Below are 18,713 nucleotides of genomic sequence, written 5' to 3' on the forward strand. Positions count from 1 at the left end.
AAGCTTTCCAACCAAAAATTGAAAAACTTGTTTTTTTGTAACTTTTTGTTTTGGACAAAGTATATTAGTTAAAGGCCTAATGTCCTTATTTGACTTTAGTGATTGGTTGGGTTCTTTTTAAGGGTAGAAGTAGTTTTTTGTTATCCCATTCCTTTTTTTTTTTTGACTCTTTTTGGTGACCATTGTATATGTCTTATGTACTTTGGTGCACTTTTTTTGACGCTTTTTATTTAATACTATCTTTATTTATCTCTCAAAAAAAATTTCCCCTTGCCCTTATATGTTCAAAATAAGTATATGCATAGGACCTAGTATTAGAAAGTTCAAAGCCTAAGGAATCTAGGCTTATGTGGATCAAATCCTTAGTCTTTATAAGGGATTACATCCAAAATCTAGAGTTTTGAGATTGTTGTAATTCCTTCTTTATTACTTTAATTGTGATGAATGTTGATAGCTCGTGCATCCATAAATATTGCCTCATAGAAGATTTTGTTCCTTCCTTCGTTATTTTTAATTATTATTACAACCTCCCTAATTTATGAAGAGGGCCTTTGCACCTTAAGAAGAACTAGGCCTTTTGACTTGTAATGGAGTTGCCTAGGGTGATATTTTGATATGCTGGAGAGGTCGTTTTGATATGGCGTGAGGTGTTGTAAGGCCCTTATAAGGGCTTAATACTTTTTTCTTCTTGTCCCTGCAAGAATTCTTGAGTTAGGAAGTTAGGTAAAGGATTGGTTTCACCGTTAATATGCTCACTTTTGAAATCAAAATTAGAGAGAATGGCCTACCACTTGGCAAAGATTTGTTTTGATGGACTTTTTTTTTTTTATAAATATTTTTTTCTAAAATGTCTTTGGTGGCTTTGTAGTCTATCAAATAAGAATCTCTTATTTGAGAAGGTCACTCTTAAACATTGTGACACTATAGGCAGTGACTAAGATCAATTGGTTCACTTAAGTTGGTTGCTTATATGGTTTGAAGTCTTATTAGGACTTCAAATAAACTTGGATAAAGGTGCATTGATTCCTATTAGAGGGCTTGCAAAAGTAGAAATTTAGCAATGGAGCTGGGTTGCAAGGTGGGGGGGTGGGGGGTGTATTCCATCCACTTACCAAGGTTTGGCTTTGGAAGCCCCTTTCTGATCAACAATAGTATGAGATGCCATAGTTTTAAAAGGCACAAGGCGTACCTAAGGCGTAAAAGTCTCCTATAATTTAGGCGCAAGATGTGTCTAAGAGAAGTAAAACATAACCTAGAATGCATATCAATTTTACAAAATATGATCCAAAATTTAGTTTAATCAATAAAAAATTTAAGATTCCCAAAAATTTAAAAGAAGCATTTTTTTTTATTGGAAACGACATAGAGATATATAGATAGAAAAAAAGAAGTACAATAAGAAGGATGAGAAATCCTCCCGCCAAAGAAACTAAACTACAAGAAATTACATTGTAAAACAAACGAACTCTCTACAATGGACCATTCCTTATGGAGTACACACCGCTAACCAGTCAAGTTGTAACACATTAAGGGGAGTCCCCTTAAAAACCTTGGAACAGAAAGCCAAAAGAGAAGTAAGGAAAACAATAGAGTCCCAAAGATACTCTGAATTCTTTGCTTTATCCTAAAAAATCCTTGTGTTTCTTTCCCACCACACAACCCGAATTAGAGTGATGCTCGCAGCTTGCCACAAGACTATCCCCCTCAAAATTTAAAAGAAGCATTCAACAAAAAGGTAATGAAATTATATAAATTTTAATCTACAACTAGAAATTTCAAGACTAAAAGTGTTGGCAAGCGAGACGTGTGCCTTGGCAAGTAAGGCACTATAAATAGGGAGTGGTTGTGCCTTCGGCCTAGGCCAGTTTAAGTGTACCTTTTAAAACTATGTTAGACGTAATGGAAGAAAGGTTTTGTAGAAGATTGTTGATGTGGAATAGACAATATATTTCTGTGGGATTGGGGGGTTTACGCGGAGTAGAAGTACTTTGTCCAAGCTACCAATCTATTACATGTCTTTGTTTGTAATCCCTAGAAAGGTTAGATTGAGGTTAGAAGAGATTCAAAGGGATTTTCTTTAAGGAGGTGGGATTTTGGAGAAAAAACCTTATTTAATTAGTTGGTTAGCTGTTTTCTCAGATAAGAGTTAGGGGGGTTTGGGCATTAGAAGTCTTTTTTTTTTGAATTGGGCCTTCCTTGGTAAGTGGAGGAGATGTTTTTAATGAGAAAGTTTTTAGAAGCATATTATAGAGGGGAAATATGGGAAAGGAAGAGGCGGGTTAGCACTCTTGTAAAGTTAGGGATAGTTATGGGGTTAGTGTTTGCAAAGCTATAAGGAAGGGTGGGATCTTTTCTTTATTAGAACCTCTTTTGAAGTAGGTAATGAAAGGAGGGTTAAGTTTTAGAAGGATAAATGGCATGACAAAGGGCCCTTGTGCATTTCATTTCCATCCTTGTTTGTGTTGGCTTTGTTAAAGGAGGCTTAGTTAGTGGATTTATGGGAAGATTTAAAAGTTGGGGGTCATTGAGATCTGTGCTTCTCTAGACACTTCAATGATTGGGAGCTAGACGTTGTTGAAACTTTTTTCTCAACATTGTTACTGAAGATAGTTAGAAGGGAAAAAAATGATACAGTGATTTGGAAGGATGCGAAAAAGGGGTGTGCTTTTAAGTCAAATCTTTTTATTTGGTCTTGGAAACTGAGATGTTAGTCTACTTTCCAATGAATATTATTTGGAATCCATGGGCCCTGTCCAAAGTGAGTTTTTTTGCTTAGAAAGCTAGTTGAGGAAAAGTTTTGACTTTAGATTATCTTTAGAAAAGAGGGTGGGCACTAGCAAATAGATGTTTTCTTAACTTGAGAAGGGGTTTATTGATCATGTTTTACTTCATTGCACAAAGGCAAGGATTCAATGGCAATTGTTGCTCTCTTTATTCAATGTAGTTTGGGTGATCCCTTCTTTGGTGAAAGATACTTTTGTTAAGTTGGCATAGTTCCTTTGTAGGAAAGAAAAGAAAAAAACCGTGGAGAGTTGCCCCCTTTTGCAAATTTTGGGCAATTTGGTGGAAATGAAATCAAAGAACTTTTGAAAACAAGGAATGAACTGGTCAAAAGATAAAAGATTCATTCCTTTGTAATCTTTTAGCTTGGTTTAGCATGTACACAAGAGAAAGCTCAATGTCTATGATTGATTTTGTAGATCAGATGGGGTCGTATTGAGAGTAAGGGTGGTTTTTTTGTTCTCTCTTTTGAGGCCTTCCTATAGGTTCCTCTTATATACATGCTATGTATTTTTTCTATTATTAATTTATACATACCTATCTTTACCTATAAAAAAAGATTTCTTTTTTAATAGTAGAATAATTCTATTAAGCTAGTTTCAATGCCCTTAAAATATATTTGACTAAATCTTCCTTGTCATCAATTTTTTTGCTTAAGGATTTCCCTCAATCCTACTAAGGCATCTGTCTTTACCATTTTGAAGGCTTTGGGATAATGGATGGATAAGTAGGGCAATATTTTTGCCTTAAGCTTATTATTTTTTATTTTCCTTGGTATGTTCTTTAAACCATGTAGAAGGGTTCTTCATGAGCCTCTTATATAGAGGTTCACAATCTTTTGCTAGATTCTTATAAAAGTAAAAAATATGATTTAGGCTGCCTAAGAATCTTTGAAATTGTTTTCTATCTTTTATTTCATCTAGGAACTTATATGTAGACTTAATTGCCCTATCTATTGGGACAGTGTTTTCCTTGTAAATATCGTGTCCTAGTAATTTGACCTTTGTTTGGAACAATTTTCTCTTTTAGTTGAGACTAACACACTTGCGTTTTTTACCACTATGAGAATCATATTAAATGTTTTCAATTTTGATTAATAGAGTTAGAAAATATAAAGACATAATTAATGTAAATGATTGTAAAGGATGTATATGGACGAAGTATGTTTTCATAATATTTTGGAATTTTGATGAGGCATTTGTTAGTCCAAATGATATTACACTCCATTCATGGTGTCCAAAAGGCAACATGAGCACTGTTTTATATTTATTCTCTTCTGCCACTTGGACTTGCTAGTACACTGACTTTATATCAAATTTGAGAAAATTATGGCTTTATGAAGTCCATATAATAAGTTTTTCTTGTTTCCGATTAGGTACCTAATACATCTTAAAGCCATGTTGAGAGGTTTATGGTTCATCACCAATCTTGAAACACCTCTTTCCAATTCTACAACCTTCTCAACATTGAAAGTTGGACAACTTTAGGGAGAATAACTTTTTCTAATGAGATTCTTTTCAAGCATGCCCTAGATTTCATTTTTGCAAATCTCCAATTGTGGAAAAATTGAGAAGAAAATCTTCTTTGTTCTAAACAGAATGCTCATTTGGTTAATATACAAAAAGAATAAGCCCTAGGAGTGTTATAGAAAACTAAAATTATCTTAAAACCAGATCCTTATAAATCAGGGATTAAATCCCAAAAAATCATGAATTACATTATCTCCTAGATTTAAACCTATTTATATGACATATAAAGTCAAAACCCTTTAAGAAACGTGTTTCTCCACACTCCCCCTCAAGCTGATGAGTGAATATTATGCATTGCTAGCTTCTCAATTATTGCTTGAAACACAGTATTGTTCAGACCCTTGGTAAACACATCTACTAGTTGATTGCCTGAAGAGACGTATGGTGTGCATATGAGGCCACTCTCCAATTTTTCTTTGATAAAGTGTCTGTCTACCTCCACATGTTTGGTCCGGTCATGTTGTACAAGATTATGTGCAATATTGATCACTAATTTGTTGTCGTAGTAGAGTTTTATAGGCGCTTCCTAGTTAATCTTTAGATCTTCTAGAATTATTTTCACCCATAGTAGTTCACAAATCCCAAGTGGCATTGCTCTAAGTTCTGCCTTGGCACTTGACCTTGCTATTTCATTTTGTTTTTTATTCCTCCATGTTATCAGGTTTCCACCAAGGAATGTACGATAATATGATGTTGAGCATCTATCAACCGTAGACCTTGTATAATTAGCATCTATGTAGGTTTCAAGCATCAAACTTGTTCCTTTCTTGAATAAAATCCCTTTACCTGGTGTTCCTTTGAGATAGTGTAGTATTCGGTGAACTGCTTGGAGATGTGCTTCCTTAGGATTGTGTATAAATTGACTCACCACACTAACAACATATGCAATATCAAGTCTTGTGTGTGATAAGTAGATCAATTGACCCACTAATCTTTGATACTTTCCTTAATCCACACTAGCATCGCTATTATTATCACCAAGTTTATGATTGGGCTCAATGGGCGTGTTTGTTGGTTTACAAGCTAACTTCCAATTTCCTTCAGTAAATCTAACACATGCTTCTATTGGGATACAAAAATTCCTTGTTGTGATTGTGCCACCTCAATACCCAAGAAGGACTTCAATTGGTTTAGTTATTTAATCTCAAACCCTTTCATCAAACACTTTCTCAAATTGTCTCTTTCCTTCTTATCATTCCTAGTCACAATTATATCATCCATGAAAACTAACAAGGCTGCAATTCCTCCTGAAGTTGAGTGCTTGATAAATAAAGTGTGATCACCTTGACTTTGCTTGTATCCATTGGTAATCATCACCTTCGCAAATTTTCCAAACCAAGCTCGAGGAGATTGTTTCAAATCATACAAAGCCTTCTTAAGCTTACACACATTTCTACCTTCTAGATTTTTGCCAAATCTAGGAGGAACTTCCATATAGATTTCTTCTTTAAGATCCCCATGTAAGAAAACATTTTTGACATCAAATTGTTGTAAATTCCATTCAAAGTTGGCAGCCAAGGATAGCAACACCCGAATTGTATTCATCTTTGCTACAAGTGCGAAGGTCTCTAAATAATCTACTCCATAAGTTTGGGTATATCCCTTGGCAACAAGCCTTGATTTGTACCTCTCAATTGATCCATCTGCCTTGTATTTTACAGTAAAAACCCACTTACAACCCATCGGATTCTTTCATTTTGGCAACTCCACTATTTCGCATGTTTTATTTTTTTCTAATGCTTCCATCTCAACACTCATGGCTCGTCTCTACTTTTCATTATTTAATGCCTTGGATAGGGTTTTAGGAATAGTAACAGTGTTTAGTTGGGTAAGGAAGGCTCAGTAAGAAGGTGATAGTTTATAATAGGATATAAACTGAGCTAATGGGTATAAAGGGTGTTTAGCACACTCTCGTGTACTTTTCCTGAAAGTAATGGGCAGATCAAGATCATTATTATCAATGGTAGCACAAAAATAATCAACAGAAGATTTTGGTAAAGCACTGACCTCACTTCCAAAGATTGGTTTCAACTCTTGGATTTGCATAGATTCAACAACAGACTCTTTTCTCCTTGAGGATACCTGTAGTGGTCCAGTAGGATTGTGAGTTACACTTTCCTTAGTCAATGAAATGGGATTAGAAGAGGATGGTTCAATAGTAGGCAAAACAAGAGGGTGATTAGGACTGATTGTGGGTTCGGATGAGGGAGATTGTGAAATGGAAGACAAGTCAAGTAAGAATGAATAATCCTTGTCCTTGTCTTCCAGGAATGATGTCTCCCCATGAAGATAAGAATAGGTAAAATAAGAGTGCGTTTGGTAGTGATTCTAGGAAGTGTTTCTAATCTTTCTAATACTTGAAAAATAAAAATTTCCAAGTATTAGACATGGTAGAAACACTTCCTAGAATAACTGTCAAACGCACTCTAAGTCTCTCTTTCAACAAAGGCCACATTGGCAGAAACAAAAAATTTCCGAATAAGGGGATGGTAACATTTATAACCCTTTTGTGTTGAAGAATATCCTATAAAAATGCACTTAAGTGCACATGGATCTAACTTTCCCTTGTTATGATCATGAATGTGGACAAACATGACACAACCAAAGATTCTAGGAGTGAGATTATTTGAGGTATTGAAGTTGGGGAAAAACTAAGAGAACAATTGCATAGGATTCTTGAACCCCAAAACCCGAGAAGGTAACCTATTGATAAGGTGGGCAGTTGTAAGCACTGCCTCCCCACAATAGTGTTTAGGATCATTTTTTTTGGAATAAGAAGGCACAGGTAACAACAAAAAGATGACCATTTTTTCTTTTGACAACCCCGTTTTATTGAGTGACTTATGTTGATTTAATTGATATCCTTGATTGTAAATAATTAAGCCAGGTTCATGTCTAATTTCTTCATTTTCTCTAGATGTAGTGGGTATATTGAGTGTGTATTGCTTTATGCCCCTCTTGGCATTATTTGCTCACTTGCAGAAAGAAAATAGACAAGGTTCTAAAGCATCTTTCAAGCCTTACAGCTCCATTCTAGTATGAGCTGTTTCTGGGTTGGCATTATGGTTTTTTGGGAAAGAAGTGTGGAGTCTAGCCTCTCTTTGCTTGTTGTGTTACTTGTGAGGAGTGAAACTGGCAGAATTTTAAGGATTCAGAGAGCTCGGTCATGAGTGAAAGATTTTTGTCATTAAGTTTTATTTGCTGAGTCTGGGAGATGGTTGGGGATGGTATTGCCTCTATTCTAGACTTCATTGATGATTTGGCTAAAGCCTATAGCTGTATTTGGCTTTGGTTTTGTTTGTTCTTTCCTTGGCTATTGGTGCTCTATGTATATTTTTTTGTGTACTTTGGTTGCACTCCTTTTTTTTATGATAGGAAACGACAAAGGGATATATTGATAGAAAAAAGGAGTACAAGAGAAGGGTGAGGAATCCTCCCACCAAAGAAAACTAAACTACAAGAATACAAAAACAAGAAAATAGATAGTAAAATCAAACAAACTCTCTAGATTAGACCAACCCTTTGGAATTGCACACCGCTAACTAGTCAAGTTGTAACACATTAAGGGGAGTCCCCTTAAAAACCTTGGAACAGAAAGCCCAAAGAGAAGCAAGGAAATGAATAGAATTACAAAGATACTCTGAATTCCTTGCTTTATCCTAAAAAATCCTCGCATTTCTTTCTCGCCGCACAACCCAAATTAAAGCGATGCTTGCAGCTTGCCACAAAACTATCCCTCTCTTAGATGAACCAAAACCATTATAATTGATGGATAACATGTCGAAGATGCTCCTTGGGGGAACCCAATCCATCTTGGCTAATTGAAATAATTTGTGCCACAACCCCATCGTCAAAGAGCAATGTAGGAAAAGGAACTCATCTGAGGAAGCGGAGAAAAACCCAAGAGATTTTACACCATGATCAAATTGGAAGTAAATGACTGAAGCAAATTTATATGGATAGAATAGTTTATCACTTGTTTTTTCTGAAATTTATTAAATTTCTCCATAGCATCGTTGAGGTTGTTTTGTTTCATACATATCCCATTAGTGAGTTCTCAAATATTAGCCATATCCTTCCTAAGTTGGTATGAATAGAGTTGTGTTGTTTTCAGGGATTTCACAGGGCTGATATGAGCATGGCCATTTAACATTTGAGTGTTGCCAGCCACATTTTGGGTTACTTGGTTATGGAGGAATGCTAGGATCTTCAAGGACAACAATATATATTTAGCTAAGTTTCACAATAGGATTCTAACTTTTTTTTTCTTTTTAATTTTATTTTTGACTTCTCTTTAGGTCTCATTGACTGGAGTTTGCCGGCATTTCTTTTAGTATGATCTCATTGGTTGGGCAGCCTGCTTGCTGTAATTGGGAGTGATGGATTCTGTATTTGACAGTGTCTGTCTTTGGCTAAGATGTACTCAGGTTTGGTCTAATGTGCTGTTAGGGTGTATTTTGGGTTAGGTTTAGTTGCACTTCCCTTTTTTCTCAAAGGATATCTCTTCCTTATTGGCATTTTTTATCCTCCCTTCAATAATATTTCCCAATTTTGTATAACATGAAGGGGAAGAAGAGAAGAAAAAAGAGCAGTGCTGCTTTAGCAATCATCTTGTGATTAGTGAAACACCAGTTGCACCTTTATGAATATATTTTTGCAAGGTTGGGGTAGCTTTCATTTAGCTTGGGCTCTATCTTGTAACAACAATCTTATTTTTGTAAAAGCAAGCCACTTAATGTGTCCAAGCATATAGGAATTAAGTTTAGTAAACAAAATATGAGTACGTGCACATTTAACTCAGACCCAAATCTCAAAATCCATGTCTGATGAGCTTTTGAGACATGTCTCTGGACAATTGAAATTGATGGGAGAAAAGAAATTTCTTGAAAGGTTGGTAGTGCATACAAAATTAATTGGAAACCCCTTTCACAAAAGCTTTCTTTTCTGGAAACTGATTCCTTTTCCTACTGTTTCTAGCACAAAATCCCAAATATGCCTTGATTTAGAATAGAAGACCAAATGAGTACATTGAGGGAAATAATTTTGATTCAGGCATTGATTGCTAATGCCAAAAATTTATTATGTCTTGACAATAATTGGAAGGTTGTGTGTTATATTGAACGTTAGCAAAGCTAGGACTAGGAGAAATATATTTGGTTTCCTTTTGGGAGATTTTTGTTTCCTTGATTTGTAGTAACTAGTAAGCATTGTTCTAACCATTTTGACTTTGCAATGGATTTGCCTTTTTGGATTAGTAAACAAATGTGGATCAGACTTTGTATAGAGGATCATGTACTTGTCTGGAAGGTTTCTCATCCATCTTTGTACTTACTACTAAAATGCAATGAAATGGTTGTTTCTAAAACCCCCCATCCCCTACCAAAAAGAGAGAGAAAAAAAAATTGAAAAAATCTGAAGGTTAGACACTTATTGGAAACATCATGGGATGGTCTTCACTTAATAGTACTGATCTGCAATGCTGAGGTAAAATGATGTATGTTCTGCACTCCTGGTGAGAAATAATTGCACCTCATGGAATAGACTTGAAACCTGAAGAGAGACACCCTTCAGTTGCTCTGTGGGGGATGCTAGTTAGAACCTTGTTGAACTGGCTGAGGCTCTACTGTGATCCTTACATCACTAAATATATTGATTTCAGTTCTTTGCTTAGACTAGTTCATATTGTACATGAACATCATATTAGGTTAGGCTTCTCAATTTGATTGGTCTAACCTTATAAAGCTTCTTGGATGGAAAATTTAGGTTAGGCTCATTTTGAAGACTGGTTGAATTGGGCAACCAAAGGGGGGGAAATATCTGTGAGGATGAAAGAACAAACTTCCAAGAGTTTTCTTAGAATAATCAATCTTCTTTTTTTTTAAAAGATTTTTAGGTAACTAGACATCATAAGAATCACATACTGTGACATTTAATGAAGAAAAATTCCTCTTCTTTTCCTTTCCTAGGCAATCAAAAGCTTTATCTTTTCCTGTTTCTCATGCTTCACATTCTTTCTGTGGGTGTCATATCTCCCCTCCTTTTTGGTTAAATTTTAGTGTGTTATTTATTTATTTATTTGTTCAGAAACGAAGACAAATTTTATTAGTAAAAGAAAGAGAGAAGGATGAGGGGTCCTTCTCACAAACATACAAATTTCAGTTTTTTATTATCTATACTGACTAGACAAAGGGAGATGGGTTTTGAGGTGAAGTTGTAGTTTCCATTACTCAACTGCTTGTGTGACCAAATGATCATATCCGCTAGTTAGTGTCAGAGAAACTTAAAGTGATTTCTGAGAAACAAAGTAAATTATTTTTTTGGGCTAATTCTTAAACATGAGAACATTATTGGTTCAGATTCACTGTGTCACCTTATTCATCACTGAATCCTTGTTTACTTGGCAGCTCTTTGTTTTGTTGTTTTGGATGCAGATATTTGGTCAGAATGATTAATTACACAAGTTGAAGCTTGTTGAGGATCAGATTTATAAAATATGTGGCACAAGAAACAACAGAATGTTGGTTTACCAGGTCAGGTGAGGCATCCTGAAAGGATTGAGGGCGTTCATCTGGAGAACAAAATTCTCCTAGCTCAATCAGGAAGTTCTGATACAAATTTTCTGTCTGAGTCATCAAGGAAAAGGAAATCAGAAGCTTTGGATCAACAAGGCATTGTTTCTGAATCAGTTCTCAAGTATAACTTTTTTGGAGAGTCAAATTTGCAGCACAAGGCTGGTTCACTTTTTGGGATGAATGTACAAAGTAATGCTTCTGTGTTGTTTTCTCCCCAGTCCACAGAACCAATCAGGCATCAATCTGAGAAACGTCAATTTCATGGCCAGAATGATCTTGCAGTAACTCGGCAGGTTAAAAATGTGAATGATCATAAACCTGGTATTGAGAAAATAAGCAGTTATTCTGTAAGTGTACCACCTCAGTCTTCCTGTCAAAAAGTTCCTTCAACCTTGATTGAGATGTTGAATGGGGAGACCCTGAAGGTACCAAATTGGCAATCCCAAGCACGTTCATTTTTGAATTCATGCAACACAAGCACAGAAAAGGCAGCAGTTAATCCTGGTCTTCAAGATTTAACAGGTTTTTTTGGGCACAGGGATCATGTCATCACAAACTATTCTCCAATGGAATCGTACAATTCACCATCTGAAAGTTTGAGGCCCTCAGTACTAATGCAGCAGAGTCTCGTTAAACCTGATGGGTTTTCTGTTGATGGGAAGTCATCCTCTTACAAATCCAGTAGGTTAATATCTAGTGATTTGGAGCAAAGACAGCACAGTTCAAACACACAGGGGCCTAGTGATCTTATAAATGTTGGATCAGCCTTTATTGGGGCTTCTACATGCACGAGATTTGAACAAAATGAAAATTGTAGATTATTGCAAAATGAAGTTCAACCATGCAGTGCTGCCAAAGGTAATGATGTTGGGAGAGAAGGTCAAGATCATGGAGATGGAATGATCAAAATTATGAAGAAAACAGAAGGATCTGATATTGAGAACCCAAAGAATTTGTTGACAGAGAGAACTTCAGCCAAAAATGATGATAGTTTGGGTAATGCAGTTATTAGACCATGTCAGAGAAATGACCAATGTTATGGTTCTATTAAATTAGATGAAAAAAGTAAACCTCTTGCTGGAAAAGTAGCTCAAACAGTTGCTGAGAAGCTCTGGGATGGATCCCTTCAACTAAACTCTGCTGTAACTGTGACTACAGTTGCCTTCTTCAAAAGGTTCTTCCTTTGCTTTGGAAAATTCAATTTCTATATTGATATTTTGGTTCATTGGCCGGATCCTTTTAATATATAGAACCCTTGCTGATCTGCAAGCCGTTATTTGTAATTTAGCATCTCTGTTTCTCTTTATTTTATACTTTTTTGCTAGGTATAAGGGAAGTTGAGGTTCTGATTCTCTTTATTTATTTTTTATCGGAAACAGACATATTTATAAAATAAGAATAAAAAACATGAAAAGGATGAGAAATCCTTTTCATGAAATACAGACCTGATAAAAAATAGCTAAGTAAACCTCCTCTATACAAGGCGATATACATAATGTACAAAAGCCTATACATGATTCTCTTTATTGATTTATTTGTTTAGTTTCGGTTTTTATTCTCTTTATTCATTTATTTGTTTAGTTTCTTATAAGAAACCAAATGATCCCTCAGAATAGCCGCAGAATGGAGACGATCTCTGCTCAACAATAAGCGTAAGAAAACAGAGAGGGAAAATGAAAGAAGAACAAGGACAAAGAAAGAAATAATTCCCAGTACAATGGAACAAAGAACTGTAAAAGAATTTAAACTATGTGCTTCAGAATTTCCTTTAGTGATCATTGAAATGTAATAAGAATCCTTAGAACAAATTTCCTACAGTATCTATGATCTGTCCAATCTAGATTTCTATAGGTGCAGATTATTCTTGATTCTCTTAACTCTTAGCTAAAGTCAACAACTGAAATACTATATTATGCGATTTAGTCTCTTTGGTGTCCCAATTAGTAGAAAACTAGTAGGTTGTTCATCTTTTTAGGATAGTAGGCTGTTCATCTTTTTAGGACTTGGCTCTACCTGCATGTCTAGAAGGTTGATAGAACCATGATCTTTGCATCTCTCACCCATGCCAATTTGACTAGGGTTTCACAAGAAGGCAGCAGTCACCCAGCCATATTAAAATTTGAAATTCCATTGCAAGCACGATGTGGAGGTTTCCATTGAGGTTTCACCAAATCCATATGGTAATTCTCTAGATTTATCTGTGACCAAAGCCTAGAAAGATGTATTAGTTTCCACTTTTTATAAGTGATTTCCTCCTGTGAAAGTTCCTCATATTCCTTTCCTTCCATGTGGACATAGTTACTGCCTGCATAGCAAAATTCTATGTAGTTTCCTCTCTTTGACCTCAGCATCTTGCTGGGCAAAAAGTTTAGATCCAGATAAAGAAATTCAATGGAGAAAGGGAGCTGATATACTCTGATAGCAATGCAGAAGGATGGAAAAGGTGGTCTAGTAGCTTAGCATCAGATTTGCAGATGATTTATTGACAAATTGCTAAATCCTAGAAAGGTTTCTTCCACTTTGAACCATACTGCTAGGATCTTCCTCACTAAGAGCAATTGACCAAGCAGGAGGTTGGGATTTAAGGGCCATTTTATTTGGAGATATGCCTCTATAAAACTAAATAAAGGCTTAATCCCAACTACTTAGGACTGGATACAAGAATCCTGTTTTGTCACTTAGATTTAGTCAGGATTGTATCATTTGTTAATTCCTTGACAATCATGCTGATAATTGAAAGCAGACCAGGAAGGGGAATGGAAGAATCTGTTTGCTCATTGCTTAGTTTACATCTGAAATTAGAATTCCTCACACAGCAGCTTCTTGGCCTGTATTCACAATCACACATCAGATGCTGGTCTGGTATGAGAAGGGGAAACTAATATCCAAAATGGAGGCATATCGGAAATTAGTGCGAGAAATGACGGATATGAAGAAATAGAAGGGTGTTTTCCACCACAAGTCAATCAAAATTTGATACGATCCACTTCATAGCAATGTGGTTTGCATAAGTATTGAACAACTTAAATAACCATGAGATAAATTAGGACTAACATTGATGTGTTCCTTCTAGCTGAAAAAGTAAGTTTAATTATTTGATTGATTGTCATACTTGCTAGGAAAGTCAGGGTGTCGACAAATTTGAGGCTCTATTAGAAATCTTCACAAGTGAGCTTTATTCCTGGGAAACAAGTTTCTGATACTGAGACCCAAGTCCTACTGCTCACTTGTGTGAAACCAATCCAACTAATGATCCTTCTGGGCATCCCCAGAATTGTCTCATGAAAGTATCATTGAAATTTTGGTTGACAAACGCAAATAAAAGTTTAAACATGGAAATACAGTATGAGGCAATCAGTACTTGGTGGGAGATGGTACAAAAACTGGCCTGTGGGAGGATACTTGGCTAGGGGAGAGTCCTCTCAAGTTTCAATTTCCAAATTTGTTTCAAGTCATAAGAACAAGGAACCTACCTATTCTCTCTATTATCGATCAGTAAGAGGAAGGTTTTGAAAATTTCAATGCCTTGATTTAAAATAAAATTTTAAATTCTGACTAGTAATTAGGTTTTGTATTTAGGCCTACCACTTGTTTAATTAATTATTATGATTTGATTATTCTGGTGAACATAAATTTGGTGGTCCAGTTAGAATTTGTGTTCAATTATCACTTTAGAGCAGCAGATAGCATCATTTCACGCTATTCTTCATGTCAAACATCATCAGACCTTTTTTGGGACATATGCTTTAATTTAACAAATTATTCATCTTGTGTGTTGGGATGTCAAAATAATAAATTTATTTGTTAACCCTGTGATGATTTCTTTGTATAGTGGTGAGAAGATTCCTGATGTCAACTGGTCTGAATTTGTAGAAGTTAAAGGAAAAGTAAAACTGGAGGCTTTTGAAAAATATATTAAAGATCTTCCTCGCTCACGCAACCGAGGATTGATGGTAAGCTATTGCTATTTTTATATAAGCCGTATAACTTAGGATAAATCTGTTTGCATCCACTTTCAGCTTCTCATACAAGAGATCCATGGGTCTTCTTTTTCTCTTTTCCATGCATTCACAATGTGTAGTGCAGGAAGATAGTTCCATCTTATAAATTACTGAAACTGTTTGACTAACCTTTATGAAAACTTGTCTTCCTTATGCAACTGAAGATTGGTGATGAAAAGATATTTTTAGGCAATTTGAAATGGCTTTACGTGTTTGCCTAGTTGAAGAAAGAAATAACTTACTGCATCTTATGTAGTTGAAGAAAGAAGATTGGTAGATCATTGATTTTGTTCTCTCTTCTTTATTTATTAATTTTTATTGAGATCATGATTTAAAATTTCATAGCTGTGCAGGAAAGTTCAAAAAATGAGGAAAGACACTAAGACATGTTTGGAAACCTAAAAAATACATTTGTGGTGATGAATGTAGTGCATTTCTAACTAATACACTCATGATTGTCAAAAACTCAGGATACCATAAAATACATACAGTAAATACAATCTATTTTTTTACTGATCGGGAACCAGGGAAAATTATATCCATTGAATAGGTAGGGGGAAAAAGTACAAAGAAGGAGATCTATCCTTTTAAAAAACAAAATAAAAGGCATGTACATTGTGGAAGGTTTTGTTGTCCTTCTTAGTTGTAACAGATTAATGGAAACGAAATGTTTGTTTCTGAAGGAGAAAAAGAGTCCAACCAAAAGAACTACTCAAACCTCTAGAAAAGTCAATAATCCTACAAATCTCAAACTACAATTGCCAAAGTCCCCCTTAATCCTTGAGTACATTCATGAGATAACTACAGCTGAATCTCCATTTGGAGGTTACCAATACTTAATGAGGCACCTCCATCAACCTGCCCAAAGAGCAAGACTACCTTAGTGGTTGAACTGCAACCAGCAGGTTTGTAAAAGGCTATAGCCAACCACTTCTTCAACCCTGTTTGCCCTAGGTTTTGTAATGAATAACCATTAAAATTGAGTTCAAGCCACTAAAAGGGTCAGGTCTACCTCTTGAGTTCCCCCTCCCAGTAACACACCCTCCTTTCTGGTCCAGAAAATCATATTATGGGAGTATCTCTGAACTCTATGGACATATACTGATATACCCACAAAGAGAGAGATAATGAATAGAATCCCATGAAGCATCTGGGGTTCTCCATCTATGTTCAAGGATCCTGGCATTTCTGTCTGTGTAGATCACCCAAAGAACGAGAATATTAAAAAAAAAATGAAGAACGAAGAAAGATCACCCAAAGAATGGCTAGCATAATCCCCTGTCACATGGTTTGACTTTTAAGATTTCTCCTAAAATCATGGATACAACAAGGTACTAGACATTATTTGTTTAAAACGATATATATTGTCTACATGTGTGGCATCTTGACTCTGTTTAAGATACTGGCATGATACACAATCCATACAATCCATACCACACATGCACATATGCCTCAGTTAATGAAAAGGTCAATCCTAAATTTTCTTAAAATATGATTGTTCTATCACATAAAATGTACTTTAGGGTTAAAATAAAGCATTTGAAGATTATATTAGGATCAAACTGAACTCTATTGTGTTTCAAGAGATTTAGGACTTGTCTCCCTTCTCATAAATGAAAGTATTCCTCTGTGGGAATCACTAAATCCAATTGTGTTCTTTTTTCTACTTGTTCTACATCCAAAAAAAGAGTGGTTTGATATACTTTTACAAGGTATGAAGATTCTTCATGTTACCATCCCATAATCGATATAATTATATCGTTGCACATTCTCCATGATATCTTATTAGTATAATGGTTGGAGATTATTAATTGGATGTTGGAACTTCAGGTGTATTAGTAGGTAATGGTAAACTGCTTGACCTTCTCTCTCTCTCTCTCTCTCTCTCTGTATATTTTGTCAAAACCTTCACTTGGTTAGAGACCAATGATAAGGCCAATGCTAATGGTATGCTGTAGTTTAGGGTGCCCTGTAAACCCTCTTTGTTTTACCACATGAAGAGTGGGGATTCAGCTAAACATCCCTTCTTCCACTGCTCCATTGTGTTGAAGTTGAGGTTGTTCTCTTTCATTAGAGTTGTTTAGTTGACCCTAGGAATATCATGGTTATGCTGGTTACTTCATTCAAGGGGTTTGAAAGGAGCCATAAAAGGAGATTCTTGTGGCATGTGGCATTGTTAACCACTCTGGGTGATGTGGCTTCAATGGAATTGATAGAATCTTTGAAGATAGGAGGATTCCCATCAATTTTACCTATGGGATGGTATGTGTTTTACTTTTCTTCAGGTGGTTGTCACTGAGGGAGTTTGTACATGTCCCATTAACATTACTCTATTTGGTTGGAGATCAATTTATTTCTCACTAGAAGGGAATGTTAACAGGTCTGGGTGAATTCCTTTGCTTGTAAGTGCCTTAAGTCCACTTTTATGGGCCCTTGTTAGATGACATGCGGATGGGCATTTAAGGTCTTTCCAGAGAGCATAGGAGTGAGCTTGCCAGAACTTTTTTCTAACCATGCTAATGCCATAGTTTTAGAAGGCGCGCCGCAAGGTGGCGCGATGTGAAGCCCCAGCGCCTTGCCTTACTCAAGGCGCAGCCCGTTGAAGAAGGTGCTGCCTAGGCGCGAAAGGCACTCACCTTCGGTCTGGCGTGAAGCTCTAGAAAGGCTCACTTCTCTATTTCTTCTTCTTCTTCAATCAAAACAAAAGAAAACACCCAGATTAGGGCTGGAAATGGATCATGGGATCATGAGAAGAAGAAGAATCATTTTTATTTTTTTTAACAACAAAGGCCCCAAAATTAAGGCTCAATAGAGAGTAGAGATTGAGAAGAGGATAGAAAGAAGAACCAAGGAAGAAGAGGAGAAAAAGAAGAGAGGTGCATACTTGGTGGTTGGCCTTGGCGCAGCTTTGATCCATCACTAAGTCTCTTTTGGGCATTTAAATTTGTATTTTTATATTTTTATTTAACTATTATTTATTTATTATGATAATGAAATTGTCAAAGAAAAGTTAAAACTACTTATTTATCTAATTGTTATTTTTTTATGCATTTTTATATTTTTATTTATTTAATTAATTAATTTATTATGATAATGAAATTGTGAAACACGGAAACTACTTTTTTATATAATTGTTATTTCTTTTATGTATTTTATATTTTTATTTAATTTATTTATTTATCTATTATTTGTTTGTTATAATAATGAAATTGTGAAAGACGGAAACTACTTATTTATCTAATAGTCATTTTTTTTTATCTATTTATTTATGATGAATTATCTATTTATTTATGATAATGAACTATCTATATATTATAGTTATGAAATGAATACATTATGTAATATTTTTATTTTACTTATTTATCTATTTATTATGATAAATGAAAGAATCATGATGCTTAGTTTTTATGATTAGAGCTATTTTTTTTTATGTTTTTTGTTGATTAGATTGAAATTTTAGATAATATTTGAAGATATATGCACTTAGGATAAATAAACAATTATTAAATTAAATTTTATTATATAAAATTATATATGTAAAATAGGGTGCGCCTCAATTCACTAAAGCTCTTCACTAAAGCCCGTGCCTTAAGTGTGCCTTGCGCCTCAGGCTCCAAGAGGACTTTGTGCCTTGGTGTGCCTTGAGCCTTTTAAAACTATGGCTAATGCCCAATTTCAAGGTCCACAAAAAGTTGTCCTGGCAAGTATCCTAAGCTCATGGTGGAGGGGGATTCAACAACCGTCTAAGCCTAGGTGTCACAAGAAAGCAGATGTCCCTAGAGATATGACCAGTTTTTGCTATTAATTGATGGTCTCATGTCTCTAGTAGC

General features: G+C 35.3%; 1 protein-coding gene across 1 annotated transcript in view; it reads left to right on the forward strand.

Annotated features, from left to right (window-relative positions):
• Positions 1–18,713, forward strand: part of LOC104880668 (uncharacterized) — a 66,408-nt gene that overhangs the window by 25,715 nt on the left and 21,980 nt on the right. The window contains exons 2-3 of the mRNA XM_010658173.3: positions 10,742–12,056; positions 14,715–14,835. Coding sequence (XP_010656475.1) covers positions 10,804–12,056; positions 14,715–14,835 — 1,374 coding nt within the window. The 5' untranslated portion in view covers positions 10,742–10,803. The remainder of the gene's footprint in view (positions 1–10,741; positions 12,057–14,714; positions 14,836–18,713) is intronic.

This window comes from Vitis vinifera, chromosome 11 (assembly GCF_030704535.1).
Source record: "Vitis vinifera cultivar Pinot Noir 40024 chromosome 11, ASM3070453v1".
Classification (NCBI taxonomy): domain Eukaryota; kingdom Viridiplantae; phylum Streptophyta; class Magnoliopsida; order Vitales; family Vitaceae; genus Vitis; species Vitis vinifera.